This window comes from Euprymna scolopes, chromosome 37 (genome assembly GCF_053919585.1).
Source record: "Euprymna scolopes isolate OS-2025 chromosome 37, ASM5391958v1, whole genome shotgun sequence".
In the NCBI taxonomy this organism is placed as follows: domain Eukaryota; kingdom Metazoa; phylum Mollusca; class Cephalopoda; order Sepiida; family Sepiolidae; genus Euprymna; species Euprymna scolopes.
Genome location: NC_136518.1, coordinates 53,763,733 through 53,789,412, shown reverse-complemented (window position 1 = coordinate 53,789,412; position 25,680 = coordinate 53,763,733). Strand labels below are relative to the sequence as shown.

Here is a 25,680-nt window from a genome sequence, read left to right as displayed (position 1 = left end):
GACATATTTCTGTACGCGTTATTTATCAATCCAGACAAAGATTTTACTCGTTATAAACAATCATTGGTGTATGATTACTATTTCCTGTAAATTTCAGCGTTATGTGAACAGTAGCTTAAGAGTTTATCGGTTAAATATTTACACACAGACATACAAACATACATCTACTGTTTTATGGCAATATTCTGGGATGGAGCTCTCTATTACGCTATCTCCCCCTTCGTCTCTCTCTCTCTCTCTCTCTCTCTCTCTCTCTCTCTCTCTCTCTCTCTCTCTATCTATCTATCTATCTATCTATCTATCTCATTACATACTCAAACCATAAACTCCTGAATTTCTTACATATCTGCTTATATACACACACGCGTACTCACTCACGTACTCACACACGCGCATACACACGACAACTAAATTACATAAAATAAAATACACATCAAGTGCGCTTGAAAGCCAAATCACAACGTAATATTAGGAAAATAAGCAAGTATTTTACTTGTTTGAAATTTATCACAAATATATTTCAGAGGTATACGCCATCTTCAGTGTGTTGTTTTGTTTCTTTTTTCCTCTTCTTCTTCCTTGCACACTGAAGATGGAGTATACCTCTGAAATATATTTGCTATAAATTTCAAACAAGTAAAATACTTGTTTATCTTCCTAATATTACGTTGTGATTTAGCTTTCAATCGCACTTGATGCGTATTTTATTTTATTCAAATTAAAACAACGTTTCTATATGAACTCTCATTCTTGACGTTAAACTAGATTGCATATTTCTTTATATAAACACACATAGAATCTATGTAGGGAGCTTCCGTTTGAATAGGCAAATACTATACTGATAAATTTGACTACATGCGCAAAAAATTATATAGATTTGTACGACTAACTGTAGAACGATGTAATGATTTAAATGAAGCAATGTATTTGAATACGTATGTATCTTTTGAATCTATGCGGTAGCTATTTGCAAAAAAAAAATCAAAACATTACCATATCTGCCTTTGTTTATACCTTAATGGTTATTTGATATTGTACAAGTTACGTACAAGAAGGAAATTAGTATTTAATAAATATTGTATTACAGAGAAAAATGCGAGCATGAAAATTAATGTGGTTAAGATCAAACTTAAAATATTGCAGCATTACGAATCTTTTACAAATTTCAATTTAACATTATATAATCAACTTTCAATTAATACTGCAATATTTTAAGTTATAAATTTATTATATATTTTACTAAAATACCTTATATTTTTCTTTTCCAGTTTTAACAACTAGTCCTTTTAATTTTCCATGTTTAAATATTAACCATATTACTTTTCATGCCCGCATTTTTCTATGTAATCCATGATTTTTCCAGGCCTTGCTTTGAAATAAAATTTTCTCTCTCTGTTTCACTTGTTACCTGTGAATTATTAGCGACAGATCGAGACAGTGGTGAATTACTAGCGGCAGCTTTTATTATATCCTATTACGTCATCATCTCCGCCGTTCCCAGCCGATTTGAGGTAGCGTAACAGATTTGGTTGCTATGGTAACCAACAGTTAATAAAAAAAAATGCTTCTCTCTGTTCCTAGCGGATTCTGAGAAGTTTTGAACACAATAATTTATTATAAAGTTTGTTTTACTGAACGAAAATTGAAAACTTTTCTTTTCAAAATATACCTAAGCTATGAACTGGAAAAATTTGTTTGAAATTTGGTTGCAAAATGAGTGAGAAGCGGTTCTAACTGAGTAAAACTAACACTTAACTATATATTCAAACACTACCATGTTTGAATGATAATTATATTCAAACACTACCATGTTTGAATGATAATATATTCAAACACTACCATGTTTGAATGATAATATATTCAAATACTACCATGTTTGAATGATAATATATTCAAACACTACCATGTTTGAATGATAATATATTCAAATACTACCATGTTTGAATGATAATATATTCAAATACTACCATGTTTGAATGATAATATATTCAAACACTACCATGTTTGAATGATAATATATTCAAACACTACCATGTTTGAATGATAATATATTCAAATACTACCATGTTTGAATGATAATATATTCAAACACTACCATGTTTGAATGATAATATATTCAAATACTACCATGTTTGAATGATAATCATATTCAAATACTACCATGTTTGAATGATAATATATTCAAACACTACCATGTTTGAATGATAATATATTCAAACACTACCATGTTTGAATGATAATATATTCAAACACTACCATGTTTGAATGATAATATATTCAAATACTACCATGTTTGAATGATAATATATTAAAATACTACCATGTTTGAATGATAATATATTCAAATACTATCATGTTTGAATGATAATATATTCAAATACTACCATGTTTGAATGATAATATATTCAAATACTACCATGTTTGAATGATAATATATTCAAATACTACCATGTTTGAATGATAATATATTCAAATACTATCATGTTTGAATGATAATTATATTCAAATACTACCATGTTTGAATGATAATATATTCAAATACTACCATGTTTTAATGATAATATATTCAAATACTATCATGTTTGAATGATAATATATTCAAATACTACCATGTTTGAATGATAATATATTCAAATACTACCATGTTTGAATGATAATATATTCAAATACTACCATGTTTGAATGATAATATATTCAAATACTACCATGTTTGAATGATAATATATTCAAATACTATCATGTTTGAATGATAATTATATTCAAATACTATCATGTTTGAATGATAATATATTCAAATACTACCATGTTTGAATGATAATATATTCAAATACTATCATGTTTGAATGATAATATATTCAAATACTACCATGTTTGAATGATAATATATTCAAATACTACCATGTTTGAATGATAATATATTCAAATACTACCATGTTTGAATGATAATATATTCAAATACTACCATGTTTTAATGATAATATATTCAAATACTACCATGTTTTAATGATAATATATTCAAATACTATCATGTTTGAATGATAATTATATTCAAATACTACCATGTTTTAATGATAATATATTCAAATACTACCATGTTTGAATGATAATATATTCAAATACTATCATGTTTGAATAATAATATATTCAAATACTACCATGTTTGAATGATAATATATTCAAATACTACCATGTTTGAATAATAATATATTCAAATACTACCATGTTTGAATGATAATATATTCAAATACTACCATGTTTGAATGATAATGTATTCAAATACTACCATGTTTGAATGATAATTATATTCAAATATAACCATGTTTGAATGATAATTATATTCAAATACTACCATGTTTGAATGATAATATATTCAAATACTACCATGTTTGAATGATAATATATTCAAATACTATCATGTTTGAATGATAATTATATTCAAATACTACCATGTTTGAATGATAATATATTCAAATACTACCATGTTTGAATGATAATTATATTCAAATATAACCATGTTTGAATGATAATTATATTCAAATACTACCATGTTTGAATGATAATATATTCAAATACTACCATGTTTGAATGATAATATATTCAAATACTATCATGTTTGAATGATAATTCTATTCAAATACTACCATGTTTGAATGATAATATATTCAAATACTACCATGTTTGAATAATAATATATTCAAATACTACCATGTTTGAATGATAATATATTCAAATACTACCATGTTTGAATGATAATATATTCAAATACTACCATGTTTGAATGATAATCATATTCAAACATAACCATGTTTGAATGATAATATATTCAAATACTACCATGTTTGAATGATAATATATTCAAATACTACCATGTTTTAATGATAATATATTCAAATACTATCATGTTTTAATGATAATTATATTCAAATACTACCATGTTGGAATGATAATATATTCAAATACTACCATGTTTGAATGATAATATATTCAAATACTACCATGTTTGAATGATAATATATTCAAATACTACCATGTTTGAATGATAATATATTCAAATACTACCATGTTTGAATGATAATCATATTCAAACATAACCATGTTTGAATGATAATATATTCAAATACTACCATGTTTGAATGATAATATATTCAAATACTACCATGTTTTAATGATAATATATTCAAATACTATCATGTTTGAATGATAATATATTCAAATACTACCATGTTTGACTAATAATATATTCAAATACTACCATGTTTGAATGATAATCATATTCAAATACTACCATGTTTGAATGATAATATATTCAAATACTACCATGTTTTAATGATAATATATTCAAATACTACCATGTTTGAATGATAATATATTCAAATACTACCATGTTTGAATAATAATATATTCAAATACTACCATGTTTGAATGATAATATATTCAAATACTACCATGTTTGAATGATAATATATTCAAATACTACCATGTTTTAATGATAATATATTCAAATACTACCATGTTTGAATGATAATCATATTCAAACATAACCATGTTTGAATGATAATATATTCAAATACTACCATGTTTGAATGATAATATATTCAAATACTACCATGTTTGAATGATAATATATTCAAATACTACCATGTTTGAATGATAATATATTCAAACACTACCATGTTTGAATGATAATATATTCAAATACTATCATGTTTGAATGATAATATATTCAAATACTACCATGTTTGAATGATAATATATTCAAATACTATCATGTTTGAATGATAATTATATTCAAATACTACCATGTTTGAATGATAATATATTCAAATACTACCATGTTTGAATGATAATCATATTCAAACATAACCATGTTTGAATGATAATATATTCAAATACTACCATGTTTGAATGATAATAATATTCAAACATAACCATGTTTGAATGATAATATATTCAAATACTACCATGTTTGAATGATAATATATTCAAATACTACCATGTTTTAATGATAATATATTCAAATACTATCATGTTTTAATGATAATATATTCAAATACTACCATGTTTGAATGATAATATATTCAAATACTACCATGTTTGAATGATAATATATTCAAATTCTATCATGTTTGAATGATAATATATTCAAATACTACCATGTTTGAATGATAATATATTCAAATACTACCATGTTTGAATGATAATATATTCAAATACTATCATGTTTTAATGATAATATATTCAAATACTACCATGTTTGAATGATAATATATTCAAATACTTTCATGTTTGAATGATAATATATTCAAATACTACCATGTTTGAATGATAATATATTCAAATACTACCATGTCTGAATGATAATATATTCAAATACTATCATGTTTGAATGATAATATATTCAAATACTACCATGTTTGAATGATAATATATTCAAATACTACCATGTTTTAATGATAATATATTCAAATACTACCATGTTTGAATGATAATCATATTCAAACATAACCATGTTTGAATGATAATATATTCAAATACTACCATGTTTGAATGATAATATATTCAAATACTACCATGTTTGAATGATAATATATTCAAATACTACCATGTTTGAATGATAATATATTCAAATACTACCATGTTTGAATGATAATATATTCAAATACTATCATGTTTGAATGATAATATATTCAAATACTACCATGTTTGAATGATAATATATTCAAATACTACCATGTTTGAATGATAATATATTCAAATACTATCATGTTTGAATGATAATATATTCAAATACTATCATGTTTGAATGATAATATATTCAAATACTACCATGTTTGAATGATAATATATTCAAATACTACCATGTTTGAATGATAATATATTCAAATACTACCATGTTTCAATGATAATATATTCAAATACTATCATGTTTGAATGATAATTATATTCAAATACTATCATGTTTGAATGATAATATATTCAAATACTACCATGTTTGAATGATAATATATTCAAATACTATCATGTTTGAATGATAATTATATTCAAATACTATCATGTTTGAATGATAATATATTCAAATACTATCATGTTTGAATGATAATATATTCAAATACTACCATGTTTGAATGATAATATATTCAAATACTATCATGTTTTAATGATAATATATTCAAATACTACCATTTTTGAATGATAATATATTCAAATACTACCATGTTTGAATGATAATATATTCAAATACTATCATGTTTGAATGATAATATATTCAAATACTACCATGTTTGTATGATAATATATTCAAATACTACCATGTTTGAATGATAATATATTCAAATACTATCATGTTTTAATGATAATATATTCAAATACTACCATGTTTGAATGATAATATATTCAAATACTTTCATGTTTGAATGATAATATATTCAAATACTACCATGTTTGAATGATAATATATTCAAATACTACCATGTCTGAATGATAATATATTCAAATACTATCATGTTTGAATGAAAATATATTCAAATACTACCATGTTTGAATGATAATATATTCAAATACTACCATGTTTTAATGATAATATATTCAAATACTACCATGTTTGAATGATAATCATATTCAAACATAACCATGTTTGAATGATAATATATTCAAATACTACCATGTTTGAATGATAATATATTCAAATACTACCATGTTTGAATGATAATATATTCAAATACTACCATGTTTGAATGATAATATATTCAAATACTACCATGTTTGAATGATAATATATTCAAATACTATCATGTTTGAATGATAATATATTCAAATACTACCATGTTTGAATGATAATATATTCAAATACTACCATGTTTGAATGATAATATATTCAAATACTATCATGTTTGAATGATAATATATTCAAATACTATCATGTTTGAATGATAATATATTCAAATACTACCATGTTTGAATGATAATATATTCAAATACTACCATGTTTGAATGATAATATATTCAAATACTACCATGTTTGAATGATAATATATTCAAATACTATCATGTTTGAATGATAATTATATTCAAATACTATCATGTTTGAATGATAATATATTCAAATACTACCATGTTTGAATGATAATATATTCAAATACTATCATGTTTGAATGATAATTATATTCAAATACTATCATGTTTGAATGATAATATATTCAAATACTATCATGTTTGAATGATAATATATTCAAATACTACCATGTTTGAATGATAATATATTCAAATACTACCATGTTTGAATGATAATATATTCAAATACTACCATGTTTGAATGATAATATATTCAAATACTATCATGTTTGAATGATAATTATATTCAAATACTATCATGTTTGAATGATAATATATTCAAATACTACCATGTTTGAATGATAATATATTCAAATACTATCATGTTTAAATGATAATTATATTCAAATACTATCATGTTTGAATGATAATATATTCAAATACTACCATGTTTGAATGATAATATATTCAAATACTACCATGTTTGAATGATAATATATTCAAATACTACCATGTTTGAATGATAATATATTCAAATACTATCATGTTTGAATGATAATATATTCAAATACTACCATGTTTGAATGATAATATATTCAAATACTACCATGTTTTAATGATAATATATTCAAATAATATCATGTTTGAATGATAATTATATTCAAATACTACCATGTTTGAATGATAATATATTCAAATACTACCATGTTTTAATGATAATATATTCAAATACTATCATGTTTGAATGATAATTATATTCAAATACTATCATGTTTTAATGATTATATATTCAAATACTATCATGTTTTAATGATAATATATTCAAATACTACCATGTTTGAATGATAATATATTCAAATACTATCATGTTTGAATGATAATTATATTCAAATACTACCATGTTTTAATGATAATATATTCAAATACTACCATGTTTGAATGATAATATATTCAAATACTACCATGTTTGAATGATAATATATTCAAATACTATCATGTTTTAATGATAATATATTCAAATACTACCATGTTTGAATGATAATATATTGAAATAATACCATGTTTGAATGATAATATATTACAACACTACCATGTTTGAATGATAATATATTCAAATACTACCATGTTGGAATGATAATCATATTCAAATACTACCATGTTTGAATGATAATATATTCAAACACTACCATGTTTTAATGATAATATATTCAAATACTACCATGTTTGAATGATAATATATTCAAATACTACCATGTTTGAATGATAATATATTCAAATACTACCATGTTTGAATGATAATATATTCAAATACTACCATGTTTGAATGATAATATATTGAAATAATACCATGTTTGAATGATAATATATTACAACACTACCATGTTTGAATGATAATATATTCAAATACTACCATGTTGGAATGATAATCATATTCAAATACTACCATGTTTGAATGATAATATATTCAAACACTACCATGTTTTAATGATAATATATTCAAATACTACCATGTTTGAATGATAATTATATTCAAACACTACCATGTTTGAATGATAATATATTCAAATACTACCATGTTTGAATGATAATATATTCAAACACTACCATGTTTGAATGATAATATATTCAAACACTACCATGTTTAAATGATAATATATTTAAATACTACCATGTTTGTAATGATAATATATTCAAATACTGCCATGTTTGAATGATAATATATTCAAACACTACCATGTTTGAATGATAATATATTCCAACACTACCATGTTTGAATGATAATATATTCAAATACAACCATGTTTTAATGATAATATATTAAAATACTACCATGTTTGAATGATAATCATATTCAAACACTACCATGTTTGAATGATAATATATTCAAATACTACCATGTTTGAATGATAATATATTCAAACGCTACCATGTTTGAATGATAATATATTCAAACACTACCATGTTTGAATAATAATATATTCAAACACTACCATATTTGAATGATAATATATTCAAATACTACCATGTTTGAATGATAATTATATTCAAACACTACCATGTTTGAATGATAATTATATTCAAATACTACCATGTTTGAATGATAATATATTCAAATACTACCATGTTTGAATGATAATATATTCAAACACTACCATGTTTGAATGATAATATATTCAAATACTACCATGTTTGAATGATAATTATATTCAAACACTACCATGTTTGAATGATAATATATTGAAATAATACCATGTTTGAATGATAATATATTCAAATACTACCATGTTGGAATGATAATCATATTCAAACACTACCATGTTTGAATGATAATATATTCAAATACTACCATGTTTGAATGATAATATATTCAAACACTACCATGTTTGAATGATAATATATTCAAATACTACCATGTTTGAATGATAATATATTCAAATACTACCATGTTTGAATGATAATATATTCAAATACTACCATGTCTGAATGATAATATATTCAAATACTACCATGTTTGAATGATAATATATTCAAACACTACCATGTTTGAATGATAATTATATTCAAACACTATCATGTTTGAATGATAATATATTGAAATAATACCATGTTTGAATGATAATATATTCAAATACTACCATGTTGGAATGATAATCATATTCAAACACTACCATGTTTGAATGATAATATATTCAAATACTACCATGTTTGAATGATAATATATTCAAACACTACCATGTTTGAATGATAATATATTCAAATACTACCATGTTTGAATAATAATATATTCAAATACTACCATGTTTGAATGATAATATATTCAAATACTACCATGTTTGAATGATAATATATTCAAATACTACCATGTTTGAATGATAATCATATTCAAATACTACCATGTTTGAATGATAATATATTCAAATACTACCATGTTTGAATGATAATATATTCAAATACTACCATGTTTGAATGATAATATATTCAAATACTACCATGTTTGAATTATAATCATATTCAAACACTACCATGTTTGAATGATAATATATTCAAATACTACCATGTTTGAATGATAATATATTCAAATACTACCATGTTTGAATAATAATATATTCAAATACTACCATGTTTGAATGATAATTATATTCAAATACTACCATGTTTGAATGATAATATATTCAAATACTACCATGTTTGAATGATAATATATTCAAATACTATCATGTTTGAATGATAATATATTCAAATACTACCATGTTTGAATGATAATATATTCAAATACTACCATGTTTGAATGATAATATATTCAAATACTACCATGTTTGAATGATAATTATATTCAAATACTACCATGTTTGAATGATAATATATTCAAACACTACCATGTTTGAATGATAATATATTCAAATACTACCATGTTTGAATGATAATATATTCAAATACTACCATGTTTGAATGATAATCATATTCAAACACTACCATGTTTGAATGATAATATATTCAAATACTACCATGTTTGAATGATAATATATTCAAATACTACCATGTTTGAATGATAATATATTCAAATACTACCATGTTTTAATGATAATCATATTCAAACACTACCATGTTTGAATGATAATATATTCAAATACTACCATGTTTGAATGATAATATATTCAAATACTACCATGTTTTAATGATAATATATTCAAACACTACCATGTTTGAATGATAATTATATTCAAACACTACCATGTTTTAATGATAATATATTCAAACACTACCATGTTTGAATGATAATATATTCAAACACTACCATGTTTGAATGATAATATATTCAAATACTACCATGTTTGAATGATAATATATTCAAATACTACCATGTTTGAATGATAATATATTCAAATACTACCATGTTTGAATGATAATATATTCAAATACTACCATGTTTGAATGATAATATATTCAAATACTACCATGTTTGAATGATAATATATTCAAACACTACCATGTTTGAGTGATAATTATATTCAAACACTACCATGTTTTAATGATAATATATTCAAACACTACCATGTTTGAATGATAATATATTCAAACACTACCATGTTTGAATGATAATATATTCAAACACTACCATGTTTGAATGATAATTATATTCAAATACTACCATGTTTGAATGATAATATATTCAAATACTACCATGTTTGAATGATAATATATTCAAATACTACCATGTTTGAATGATAATATATTCAAACACTACCATGTTTGAATGATAATATATTCAAATACTACCATGTTTGAATGATAATATATTCAAATACTACCATGTTTGAATGATAATATATTCAAATACTACCATGTTTGAATGATAATCATATTCAAACATAACCATGTTTGAATGATAATATATTCAAATACTACCATGTTTGAATGATAATATATTCAAATACTACCATGTTTGAATGATAATATATTCAAATACTACCATGTTTGAATGATAATCATATTCAAACACTGCCATGTTTGAATGATAATATATTCAAATACTACCATGTTTGAATGATAATATATTCAAATACTACCATGTTTGAATGATAATATATTCAAATGCTACCATGTTTGAATGATAATTATATTTGTATGAATAAATGTAACACGACATATCAATTTAGATGAAACTATTTCTTTGAATAAGTAGATACATATTTATATGGCATTATCACGCTGACACACCGGTTCCCGCTAGATCACCAATGTTAAGCATCGTTGAGCCTTGTCAGCACTAAGATAGGTAATCGTTTGGGAATACGCGGTGCTGTATGTGTTCTCCGCTTATCACGTCATTGTTTCCAGTCGTTCTGGAATTCTCCTTGCTGCTAAAAACGAGTGCCGATTGCTTTACAATTACATGCGCAGGCACTCTTACAGAGAGTATCTATTGTCTCTCGGGGCAGAGCAGAGACTATTATTATTACAATCATTATTATACACATTCTATATTATTATACATTCTATGCCGACAGCCCTTTGCAAAAATACTGACATACCTCGGGGATAAGGGTTATTGGGTGTACAGTAATCAATGAGATAGTGTCTTACTTAAGGGGGCGGTTTGTCAGGAGTTTGTTTATGTTGAACTTGAAGACGTCCAAAATGTAGTCAGGTGGGAAACAGGCAAGCTGCAGAGAGTTCCACTGGCGTGCAGTTCTAAGAAAGAAGCTTTCCTCATTGAATCTACGTTTGGATTTAGGCACAGATAAAGAGTGGGGAAAATTATTGACAGTAGTTTCAGCCAGACGGGTGTTTCTCGTGAAAGATTGGCTAGAAGGGACGAGGGATTGGAGCTCAGACGAGCACCTGCCAGGGAAATAGCGATAAAACAAAGACAAGCTTGCAACGTCTCTTTGTGTGGGAGAGAGGTTGCAGTGAAGAGAAAAGGGCATCCCCACTAAACCACGAAGTCTATTTTGTACTCTGTCAAGGTAGGAAGCTGTTTTAGCGGCTCCTGCCCAGATGTGGCAGCAGTACTCCATCTTTGAAAACGGAAGTCGTTCAGCAGAGAATGAACATTGGTGTATTACTAAGTACGATAAAATATATTACAAATCGTTTCATTTGAAAAAAAAATTTTTTGTTTTATTTAGAAAATTATAGATTAATTTTGTAAATCTTATTTTAAAAGATAGTTTCGTTATTACGGTATCGATTGGTTTTGTGCTGACTGACATTGGTTACTCAGATGTTTTTCTCTATCCTAACAGCCGAAGCAAAGTCTAAGCTTAATTCATCAAAATTGTCGGATATTAAAAATGAAATCAGTGTAGATACAAAATAACAGTTCCATGTTTTAAAATGGTAGCTTGGTTAAAATTAATCATCGGGCCATGATCTGATGTTTTAATCCCTTGTCTCTACTGATTATATATCTACACGTCTAGTAGTAGTGAGAAAATTAACCTGATAAATAAAGCAATTTATTAACGACACACATATACACAGTGTATCACAAAAGTGAGTACACCCCTCACATTTCTTCAAATATTTAAGTATATCTCTTCATGGGACAACACTGAAAAAATCATTTTTTGACACAATGAAAAGTAGTCTGTCTGCAGCATATATAACAGAGTTAATTTATTTTCCCCCTCAAAATAACTCAAAATATAGCCATTAAAAGCTAAATCCTTGGCAATAAAAGTGAGTACACCCATTTCGAAAAGTTGTTAATATTAACATACAACATATCAACTCTCAATATTTTGTGTGGCCACCATCATTATCCAAAACTGACTTTACTCTCCTGATCATGGAGTTTGCTAGAGCTTCACATGCTCTTCCACTCTTCAATTACGACGTCATGGAGCTGGCGGATATTTGAGACTTTGCGCACCTCCACCTTCTGCTTGAGGATGCCCTAAAGATGTTCTATTAGGTTCAAGTTTGGAGACATGCTTGGCCAATCCATCACTTTTACTCTCAGCTTCTTCAGTAAAGCAGTGGTTGTCCTGGGTGTGTGTTTTGGGTCATTGTCATGCTGGAACATTGCTCTGCGACCCAGTTTCTGGAGGGAAGGGATCATGTTCTGCTGCAGTATTTGACAGTGCATGTTGGAATTCATGTTTCCCTCAATGAAATGTAACTCTCCAATACCTGCAGATCTCATGCAGCTCCAGACTATGACATTCCCACCACCATGCTTGACTGTAGGCGTGACACACTTATCTTTGTACTCTTCAAATTGGTGTGCATGGCTGTCACCCAATTAGGAAGCCTCTTTTGAAGGCAATACACAAGAAAGCCTGCAAATAGTTTGCTGAAGACATGTCAACAAAGCCCATAGATTACTGGATTCATGTCCTATGGTCTGATAAGACGAAATTTAATTTGTTTGATTTTGATAGCCTTAAGCATGTGTGGCGGCGACCAGGTGAGAAGTACAAAGATAAGTGTGTAATGTCATCATTTTTTCCAAACTATCATTAAGTTTTGGATTTTTTTAATTTTGCCAAACGAACGAAATCTATAGACTGAGATAAAAGATAGAATTATTTGAAATTCAGGTACTTGTGTTATAATGTTTTTGCATATTCTTATAGCAAATCATCTTAAATCTTATTTAGACAAAAAAATTAATTGATTCAAAAACCTTTGGAAAAAATATTTAAATATGTCATTCATTGAGAGAAAAGAAATTTAATTTAAAATTCTATTAAAGTAGTAGAAAAGGTTTTATAGTATTCTGCTTTTCAATGATAAAATTCAGGCTTTTATCTTTCTGGAAAAAAAATTGCTCAAGAATAATGACTTTTAATAGATTTTAATTCGTTTAAACAAAAGAAAAATGTTTTTTCTTCCACTTTTTGGCCGTGCCTCCAAATAAATATACAATGTACGTTTTTTGGGGCAGATTGCTGAAACAATCTTTCACTTGGTGATATAAGCACCAAAATTAAATTTTGCCAGGTTTGCTTCTGCAACCATCTTGAAAACTGGCAGCCATCTTAAATTTTCTGATGGCTAACGTTCTTTTCTTAAAATGTACGTTCTGAACGTCATTTGTGCCAATTTTGGTGCTTGTATCACTAAGTGAAAGATTCTTATTGAGATAACTTGCCACACTATTGTAGGTACAAAAGCAATTACTGAAGTTTTCACTCCAAAATAAAGTTTGAATAATTTCAAACATATTTTTAATGACTTGTTTGTTAAAGCGGTGTCTGTATTTGTATGTAAATCTAAATGTTTAACCGAAAATTTTGTGTTGTTTTTATTTGTTTGTTTGTTTTCTTTCTTTTTCTAAAAATGCAAAAAAAAATTACACGACTCGTTAACAAGAATTTTCTTAAAGTTTATTTTCGAATTGCAGGTGGCTGACTCCTCCAGTAGTCGTGAATGCTTTTTATAGCACTCCTAAGAATCAAATTTGTAAGTCTTATAATCGTCTCTTTTTTTACTTTTATTTTTCTTTCACACAAAATATGCCAGTTTTATTATACAGGTAAGAGGATTTGCTGAATACAACACGTTTGCTTAACGTAGTTATTTTGGGCGTGCAATAAGTAATGCCCCTGACCCACTTACAGTTGTCTGATCTAGCTGAAATTTTGCATGTGCAATGATTTATATCTCTACCGGTTATGTGGCAAATTACAGCTCTGAACTAATTGTGGTTTCTGTTTTACAGGTGTTTGAACTGAGTCAGGTGTGCAATGGAGCTTGTTGAATGTCGAGCAGTGATCCGGTTTTTGTATTTGAAAGGACGCACACCACAGGAGACTTTTGATGAAATGAAAGAAACTTATGATGATAATGCTCCATCATATGACCTTGTAAAACGCTGGCATCGTGAATTCAAACATGGTCGGAAGTCTGTGGAAACAGCTCCCAGACGTGGTCGGCCCCCTTCTGCCATTGATGAGGCATCTGTCCGTCAAGTTGAGGCTGCAATTTTGGAAGATAGGCGCATTACTATTAGCCAAATAGCCCAAGATATCAAGATTAGTACAGGGTCTGTGGAAACTATCATTCATGACCATTCGCATATGCATAAGGTGGATTCCCAGGTTGCTCACACCATTCCAGATGTGAGAACGCGTCGAGTGCTCGAGAATGAATTTGGAGATGCGCCAAGAAAATAAGTCAAAGTTTTTCAAAAGACTGATTACACAAGATGAAACCTGGGTCCATCACTATGATACAGAGACGAAAGTCCAGTCAATTCAGTGGAAGCACTTGGACTCACCACCTCCAAAGAAGGCAAGGGTGCAGCCTTCCACTGGCAAGGTCATGCTCACAGTCTTCTGGGACCAGGATGGAGTAGTGAGGACAGATTTCCTGGCAAAGGGTACTACAATTACAGGAGCCTATTATGCTTCACTTTTGAGGAAATTAAGGGAAGCTATCAGAAGGCATGTGGTTATGAAATTCTCACCCATCCTCCCTACTCTCTTTACCTTGCATCCTCTGACTTTCACTTCTTCCCAGCCATTAAGTTGTTTTTGAAAGGAAAACGTTTCCCAGATGATGCAGCCTTGATTTCTGAAGTCACGTCGTGGTTGGAGGACCTACAAAAACGGTCTCCAGAGCTGCATCAAACGATGGGAGAAATGCATAACTCTAGGTGATTCCTATGTAGAGAAAGACTAGTAACTGTGGCAAGTTTCGTTGCTCTACTGCTATGGCAAGTGGGCCAGGGGCATTACTTATCGCACGCCCCTCATATGAATATAATAATAAAATTCCCAACCGGACATTGACTCGTCGTCTGTTATATACAACGTGTAAAAAAAAAGCGTCTCTACGCATCGGCTCCACGCACGTTTTCGCTGAGAAAAAGAAAAATGGAAGAATCGAAGGTGAAAAGAAAGAAGAGGGACCAAGCAAGCAAGAAACAGACACAGCGTCAAGCTAGAAAAAGATACGCTTTTGAAGTTAAAGCCGACAATACTTCCTTGCGAAAGCTAACCACAAGACCAAAAAATCACCAAAAAACTGAAAAGATACTTTCTCGGCAAAAAAGAATAAGTACTCTTAAAAAACATTTGTTTTTCAATTCTTCCTTTCCCTTTCCTTCCAAGTATAAAAACGGTCTTTTTTAACACTCAAATTCAATCCAAACTTTTATTGTGCATAAAACCTATCCAAATGTTGGTACTTGTCCAGTTTAATCAAGACATTAAAAAATGAAAATATCGAAAAAAAGTTATATTGTACGTATCCGTTATGACATGAAGATCTCAAAAAAAAAAATTTCACTTAATTTGATCGAGTAGTTTTTTGTTTTTGTTTTTGTTTTGTTTTTTTTACAGCGGAAAAACATGTTTTATGAGAGTGCGTTGAAAGCAGACATCTTGGATTTGTTTAAAATTTTTGTTTGCATTTTAGAAACGATACGGGAGATAACTTCATTTAAAGCACCGACACTCCCTCCCCATCTTTAATACTAACTTTTCTTCCTAAAAATCGAACCTTTTGCTCGGTATCATAACAACCTGATTTTAGTGCGTGTCAGCGACTCTATAAGTCACTCCGTCGGTCGGTTGGTCGGTCTGTCTGTCCGTAACACTTTTGTGCTTGGCCTTTTTGGTGAAGATGAAAGGTCTGTTGTTAATAGATGCTGTTCTTAGCTTTTTAAGCTTTTCTTGGCCTTTCCGCCAGATACTGCAAGCAAAGACCATGTGTGGGGGCAACCCCACATATAAGACCTTGGTCAATGTAAGGGAAACCCTTCATACCAACTGTCACTATCCAGCTCCCCTACTCCGCGGGGAGTTGGTCCCCATTTTCCCTTCACTCCTCACATTAAAAATCGGCCTTGTGCCTAATTTGCTCAGTAGGGGAGCAAATAAATACCCTTTTCTTGGCCTTTTGGCCAAGATTAAAGTGTAGTATCTGTTCTTACTACATGCTGTACTTATGTATCTTTGTAATATAAAGTGGGGGATCACTTTTCTGTATTAATTTAATATAAAATGATCACCCTCTTTACAACTAATCAGTCTCAAAGCCATTCAACTCATTCTCCAGATCATTCAAGCTGTTTTTGAAGGATTCCAGTAATTATTCCAGTAATTTTTTAAGCATTCAAGTCATTCTTAAGGTCATTCAATTCATCCTTAAGTTCATTAAAGTCATTCTAAGTCATTTACTTTTTATTTATTTAAATCATTTCAACCCATTTTTCGGTCATTTTAGTTTATCTTTAAGAATTTCATGTCAATCCTACATTCACGCATTCATTCATTACACAAGAGCATGCGACTAATGGCTATCGGCCTTGTTTCGCTGTAAAATAAAAACTACTTGATGAAATTAAGTGAATTTTTTTTTTTTTCGGAGAACTTCATTCCATAACAGATATGTACAATTTAAACTTTTTTCGATATTTTCATTTTTTAATGTCTTGCCTAAACTATACAAGTACCCAAATGTTTAATGTTCCATGTCGGTATCGTTATTTTTGCACGGAGTCATTATTACATGGTTTAACATATAGCAAAATCCATAGTTTTGCTAAGGACTAATCGATTATGCTAACACAGGTCACACTACTAACAATATTGTTGTTTAACTACAACTATCAACAATTTCCCTTATTATATATCTGTGCTTAAAACTAAATGTTTCTTTCTCAGAACTGCCAGTCTGTAGAACACAATGCAGCGGGTCTGCTTCACAGCTGACTATAACATGGCCGTTCTCAAATCTAAAGTGAACAAGTTTCTGTTGAGCGATCCTCTTAAACAAACGAACACTACCAAAGTTCCACCATTACCAATCTTCACGGCGTTGTCCCGCCGACCATCTGACACTTATTAACACTTATCCTGGAGTGGTTTTTGGGCCTTGATAATGGGTGACTCTCAAGTAAAAAGAGAAAAGAGAAAGAGGTTAATGGTTGGCACACTATCCCAGATATATCAACAGTACTCTATGAATGGACGAATGGTAGCTTTATTGATCTATAAGATACTTGTATGTGCTTTCTAGCTCGGTAGAGAGAGCCTACCTTATTTGCAGTAGTCTTGACAACATCTTTGTATTTGTTCCGCTATGTTGCCTGAGAATATCAGTTATGCACCTTACAACGAAACCGAAGACATTAGGTCGGTGGATTTTCTGAAAGCAGTATATTTGACCACAATAGAAAAAAAGAAAGTAGAGAAAGAGAGAGAGAGAAAGAGAGAGAGAGAAAGAGAGAGAGAGAGAAGTGGTGACATGTGTGAGAACTCCTAGTGAGTAGAAAAATAATAATAATAAACTGGAATCTTCGGAGGCGTATTGCCACCTAAATCATAGAGAACACCAATAGTCATTGCGAGCAAGAAATCAATAGTATGTGGCTGTTGCAATAACACAAAGTAATGTGTAATACTTATCGAAAGCAATGGAGAGTACTAAAAAACGGGGTATTTGTTGCCACTCAGATTTCGGGGAACAACACTAGTTATTATCAGTGATTAATTACTGGTGCTAACGTGTGAGAACTCCAAGTGAATAATAATAATAATAATAATAATAATAATAATAATAATAATAATAATAATAATAATAGGAGCACTAGGAACAATCATGAAAAACTTTGAAAAAAGAAATGGGAGAAATTGGAACCAAAGGAATGACTGGAAAAATACAATGAACAACAATAATGAAAACAGCTGAAATATTTAAAAAAAAAAAAAAAAAAAAAAACCTTGAATGTGGAGACTAACACACGGGAGCAACAAGTTCGAGCCAGACAAAATGCTGCAAAGGCAAAACATGAAACACTACATGGAACCAAGAACACTGAAACCGCATATCTTTAAGTTCTCTAACCCAACCCTACCTCCATGGCTACATCACTGCCCCCCCCCTCCCAAATAAAAGAGCGAGACCAAATAACCAAATAGAGTCAAGGAGGAAAGAAAGACCGATGAACTGACCAGACCTCAGCCGAATAAGTGCGAAGGGAACTGGGATCTTGGGGAGATTTATTGCCACTCAAATTCCAGCAAAGACCAATAGCTGCTGCCGAGAAATCAATGGAAAGCAGCTGTTGCGATAATGCAAATTTATTTGCAGATGTTATCGAAAGAGGTGGAGAGTACTGGAAACGTGGAACAACTTGTTATCACTCAGCTTCCAGGGAACACCGCAGGCTGTTTTCAAAGAAATATCTCTGAAGACCTGTGTGAAAGCTCCTTGTGAGCCAATAATAATAATAATAATAATAATAATAATAATACGGAGAAGAAGAAGAAGAAGAAGAAGAAGAAGAAGAAGAAGAAGATGAAGAAGAAGAAGAAGGGAAGGAGGAGGAGGAGGAGGAGGAGGAGAAGGAGGAGGAGGGGGAAGAGGAGGAGGATTGGAATTATAATGTCGCCAGTAACTTTGAATTTCATGTAAGCCGTTCATCGGTACAAAACTATATTTAATAAAATCTACAAAACTGAAAAGTCAATATTCCTGCCACATTCCTATATCGATTCCGTATAAAATGATCCTGTCAACATTTAACGACAGGATTTAATCAAAACCAAATCTTTATTCGATGAAGAAAGATGAAGAAAAAAAAAAGCTTTCCTTTTAAAATTCAGACATTTTTGCTGGCGGCATCTGAAAATCTCATTTTGATTATTGGACTTCATAATTATGGAAGTTGAGAGAAATTTTGATTTTAATCTGAAAACGTTCCATGCAGTCCAGACGCTATTCCCTTCATTTGTTCGAGTCCAAATTGGTGCGTAAGGTAGGTGGGGACAGGAAGGGTTGTCTTGTTCTAAATGCATTCTAAACACATTTTTTAAAGTGTTTAGCATTTGAAATTAAAAAAATTATTTTAAACACAAATCTTTAAAATAACAGAAATTCCGACATGTCAAGTTTAATCTCAATTTTAATCTCAGATTTAATCATTACGAAAATGATGTGCATATTAGTGACATTGTTTTCTTAGTGATAGAATGTTTGTGTTCATGCGTTCGTTTAGAAAGTTTATTTAGTCAGAGAAAGTGTGTGCATCTTCAAACTTATGTGTGAGTACATTCGTTGGGCAGGGTGTGTGTTTGTGTGTGAGCATGTGTGTATTTGTGTGTGTGTGCGTGTGAGTGTGTGTGTGTTTGTGTGTATATGTTTTTTTGTGTTTGTGCGTGTTTTTGTGTGTGAGTCTGTGTGTTTGTGTGTGTATGTTTATGTGTGTGTTTGTGTGTGTATATGTGTGTGTGAGCATTATGATTTTGTGTGTGGGGGGGGAGAGCGTGTTAGCGTGTATGTTTGAGCATGTATGTGTGTACTTCTGTGTGTTTGGGTGTTTGTGTGTGTGAGCGTCTATATGTTTCTATATGTTTGTATGTGTGTGTGTGAGAGAGAGAGTGTGTGCGTGTGTGTAGTGAGCCAGGCGTTGTCTTTAAAAGTTCGTTACGCGTGTGTAGCTTGTGAAGAATTAAGAATAAATACAAAATGTTGCACACTTCGAATATTTTTATTGCCATCGAAATCGATAAAATTGCCTTTTTTTTTCATCGAATTGATTGATTGTCTGCTCGATCGAGGGTCCACCACTGTGCACCGGGAGGAAGCTTCTTATACCTTCCCGCAGGAACTTGTGTCTACATTGCACTGTTGATTTTATAAAATTAATTTTTAATTTAAAATAATAAATATCGAAAGTAATGGAGAGTACTAGAAATTTGAGGAGAATTATTATTATTATTATTATTATTATTATTATTATTATTATTATTATTATTATTATTATTATTCCAATGGCTTGAATTAAAATTGAAATTGCAAAAGCTAAGTACCGTAGTTCAATTGTTCTATAAACAGAAGAAAAAAAAATCATTTCGAATGTGCTCCAGTTTTATCAAAGATCATACTGTTGATTTTAAACACCGAGCCCTTCTGCTTGTGTGGCGATAAAACCTCTCAAATGCGCTTGTGATGTTAAGCTGTATAAGAGTGTTAACTTTGGTCACAATCAGATTAGTTATTCTTTAATCATATTTTTTTTCGATTATCGATTTTCGATATTTATCAGAAGCATTTCGATAAAAAAAAAAAGACTACCGAAGAACACTCTCGGGCACATAAAGTGAATTTGTGTGAATTTTTAAAAAATCAGCCCAACCGTTTTGGAGTCTGTAGGGAACGAACTCACACAAATAAACACACACAGACAATGTGTTGCGGGGCCGAATGTCGGTGGCAATCAACCCTAAAAGATGACATAGGCAAGAAAAAGACGAAAAACGACGATAGCAAAGAAGAGATAACAAACGCAATAGGTACCGTCGTGAATGAATATTCACGTTCAGGTTTATTTTCCAAACAGAAACAATGGTCGACGGCTAGTTGCTGCTGCTTCTGCTCCTGGGTCCGGCTATCAAGTGAGTCGGCGGCAAGTGGCTGCTCCTACTGCTGAGCTCGGCTGTTGTCTGGAAATGCAGCCTAGCCCGTTCTTTAGTGGTTCGTCTGCTGCTGATGCTTCGTTGGGTTGAGCTGCTGGTGAGGACAACCCTCGTTTCCTGACGAACCAGACTGGTTTGTCCTTTGTTGATATAACCCGTTGTATTTATACTCATCCGGTGGACGTAGTTGTGGACAAAAGCAGCTTGCGGCGTTGGTTGTCGTTTTCGTTTTTAATTTATGTTTGTTTTTGTGTTTTTAACGTACTTTAGGGAGTCATCTGTTTGGGGTGTATATTCATGTGGCATATCAAATTGAAGCTGGGAAAGTTGTGAATACTATTCTAGTGGGAATTGCACTGTTACAGCGTTCCAGGTGATAATTATTCATGTCGAAGTACTTGTCGACAGGTCGTCGGTTGTGCTGTTTATGTTTTGAATTGGGATCTTTTTTTTTTGATGAGCGGTTTCTTTTGGTTGAAAACCGCGACAAGTCTGCAAATGATAAATTCTATTCAGCGCATAGTTAAGTTCAAGTTCGGTCAGGGCTATTATCTCGTTTTTATTAATATTTTAGAAAAACAATGAATTAACTTTCCCTCTTCCCAGATTGAAACTTTCTAACATTCGTAAGATAACCAATCTAGAAGAAGGAAAACTGATGACTTTTGTCCGATTGAAGAGATTGTTAGTTCAACAAAACAATACCTCAGTCTTTTTATTATTTTTTATGAATAAGTTTTTTTGTTTGTTTTGTTTTTTTATTTTTGTAAAAAAACTGATTGATTCAGTGTGATAGTATTGGTTTCTTTGATTCCATTATGGAATCAGGTACTCGTAGGAGGGGCCATTGGTAGGTTGCCAATATACATAGTAAAGTATACTGCTATGGAATAAGTAGGAATTGAACCAGAAAATTGATACTTAGATTTTTCACGCAATTTTAAGGTTGAAAACACATCTGTTTCAAATTTGTCTGAAGCTGACAAAACAAATATGAAAATGAAATCGAGTCATAGTTACTGTGTATAATCCTGAATAGTGTCACCTTTTTTCTGTGTTATGCTTTCCAATGGATCCGTGTTGTTTCCAAAAGAAAGATGATTATGACTTCTCGATGGCTAATCAGTAAAGGTGCAGCACGATCGTTTGCTGATGTAGTGAAACTTGGGAACGTTTCTGAAAGGGTTGTTACACCCCGGCACGGCATGACCATTATCCCGATTCCAAACAATAAGTGTATTTCCTTTAATAAAGGAGTTAATTCTGGTTACGTTGACTTGATTTTCATCTGGTTTACGAAATCATTAATTCTCTTCAGAGAACTATTATTATTTTTATATATTTATTTGTATTTGTTTTTATTTTATTTTTTTTTAAGTTTACTGAGAATTTATTTTTATTATAATAACATTTATTTTTTTTTTATTATTTCAGTCTTTCCGGCTGGGATCCTACAACCCCCTTTTTACAGTAAGGGTTATCCAAAGTAAGTTTTTTTTGTGTGTGTTTTTGGAGTTTCTTTATGCTAATTGAAAGAAGTGCTGACACATCATATTTGTTTGAAATATTATTTTAAAAATTAAATGACAAAATTAATTCAATTTTATTCATCATCAGTTTATTCATTTTTGCCACAAGTGTACAGCTTGCGACAAATGTAAGAAACAAGACAATTATCAAATGTACCAAAAGGGCATTTGAATAAAAAAAAAATATGAACATGATATCTTGTTTAATAGATGACACAGGAACCTGCTGTGATAAAGCAACAATTGTCAAAACGACAAAGTTCTTTCTGATTCTCTCTCCCCTGATCTTGATTACGTTGTGCAATGGGGGAAACAGGTGTCTAGTTACTTTTAATGAATCTAAAACCAAACTTCTATCTTTTTATCATCAACGCTCTGATCCCCGTCTAGCATCAATCGAAATGAATGGCTCTCGTCTTGAGGAGGCTCTATGTTTTGACATACTTCTAGGTCTGACCTTTACTCCTAGACGTACATCAAATCTGTTACCAATGATGCTGGAAAAAATATTATTATTAATTGGAATTTATTTTGAGATGAGCATTATATGTTAATTTTATTTTTATTTCTGACTATTAGTCTCATCTTTATTAGTTGTTGTTTTTTTTGTTTTTTTAATCTTTTTATTGGTTCACAACGTTTATTGGTGAACCAATAAAAAGATTAAAAAAAAAAAAAAAAAAAAAAAAAAAAACACTAAATGTTGGGATCGTTCTACCGCTTCAGTAGATATCTTACTGCTAATACAATTCTTTACCTGTATAAAAGCCAAGTACGTTCAAGGATGGAATACTGTTACCACATCTGGACAGGAGCTGTTAGAAGCAGCTTATTCTGCTTTGACAGAGTTCAAAATAGACTTCATGGCCTAGTGGGAGATATCCTTTTCTCTTCCCTGCAGCCTCTTTCCACGGAAGAAACGTTGCGAGCCTGTTTCTGCTTTATCGTCATTTTCATGGCAAGTGCTCGTCTGAGCTCAAATCTATGGTCCTCCCTCGCCAAACTTTCACGAAAAACACTCGTCTAGTTGACACCACTAGCAACAATTTTCCCCCAATCTTTATGTGTGTCTAAACCTAAGCGTAGATTCCATGAACAAAGCTTCTTTCTTAGAACTGCTCGAGTGTGGAATTTTGTTCCGTTTTCCTGCTTTCCAACTGGTTGTCTGATTCCATAAGGTTGTATTTAAGTCAAACGTGAGCAAATTCTTGATGAGCCATCTCCTTATGTAATCTAATTTACCAAATTTACACTACTAACGATTACTACAACATGTTCCCCTTGACCACTGTATCCTCAAGCGACCCCAGAGCCTTGATAAATGGTGACTCCTTTAAAAAAAATGATGTTTGAAAAAAAATTACACAGGTGTAGTCAAAGTTTCGTATATCTACTGAATTTTGCTTCTTTTGCCTCAACTGTGCTCATAGTAATTTCATATACGAGAAGAATTGGGATGAGCATGTGTTGAAGACACCATACCTTATATTTACCTATTTTTGATTGTCACTTTAATCTGTTTGGAATTTTTCAAGGTGTTATCATACCATCTTCCCTGGTTGTTTTATCGGTTCTTCTGAGAAAGGGAGGATTTTTTGACCACCCACTGCAAAGTAGACATCTTGATGTACTTTTCAAAGTCATTCTGGGTCAAACAGTCTGTTAAATCCAAAGCAGCTGATCAGCGGCTTGGTTCCCACCAGTTTTGGCAAATAACAAATAGGATCCTGAGCAAAAGTGTGCGTTCTATCCCAACCATTATTAATGCACCAGAGGTCATCTCGTCAGCTTCAGACAAGGCCAAACTATTTGCCAAGAACTTTGCAGCTAATTCTGCCCTATGCGACGAAGGCCATCAACTCCCCATATTTCCTCCTATAACACAGAACACGCTAGGTAACATACAAATATCTGTGCATGAGGTCGCCAAGCTAATCAAGAACCTTGATTCCAGTAAAGCAACTAGCCCTTACGGCATCCCAATTATAGTGTTAAAAAGCTTAAACCAGAACTTGCTCCCATACTTACGAAACTGTTTAAGCGTTGCCTTAAGGAAAAGTGCTTTCCAACACCCTGGAAAACCTCATCAGTATGCCATGTATTTAAGAACTCAGGTGATAAGTCATCTCCCTCTCAGTCCAGACCAATACGTCTCCTGTGTGTCATGAGTAAGTTACTGGAATCCATATTAAATAGAGAAATAGTCAATCACCTCAGCAGAAATA

The 25,680-nt window shown here is 30.5% G+C and overlaps 1 protein-coding gene and 1 pseudogene across 1 annotated transcript in view; both read left to right on the top strand.

Moving 5' to 3' along the window:
* Nucleotides 1-25,680, top strand: part of LOC145261199 (neprilysin-1-like) — a 1,350,287-nt gene that overhangs the window by 1,266,628 nt on the left and 57,979 nt on the right. Inside the window, exons 15-16 of the mRNA XM_080119525.1 lie at nt 14,903-14,961; nt 23,361-23,412. Of these exons, the coding sequence (XP_079975651.1) occupies nt 14,903-14,961; nt 23,361-23,412 (111 nt within the window). The remainder of the gene's footprint in view (nt 1-14,902; nt 14,962-23,360; nt 23,413-25,680) is intronic.
* On the top strand, nt 17,387-17,520 carry LOC145261353 (U2 spliceosomal RNA; annotated as a pseudogene).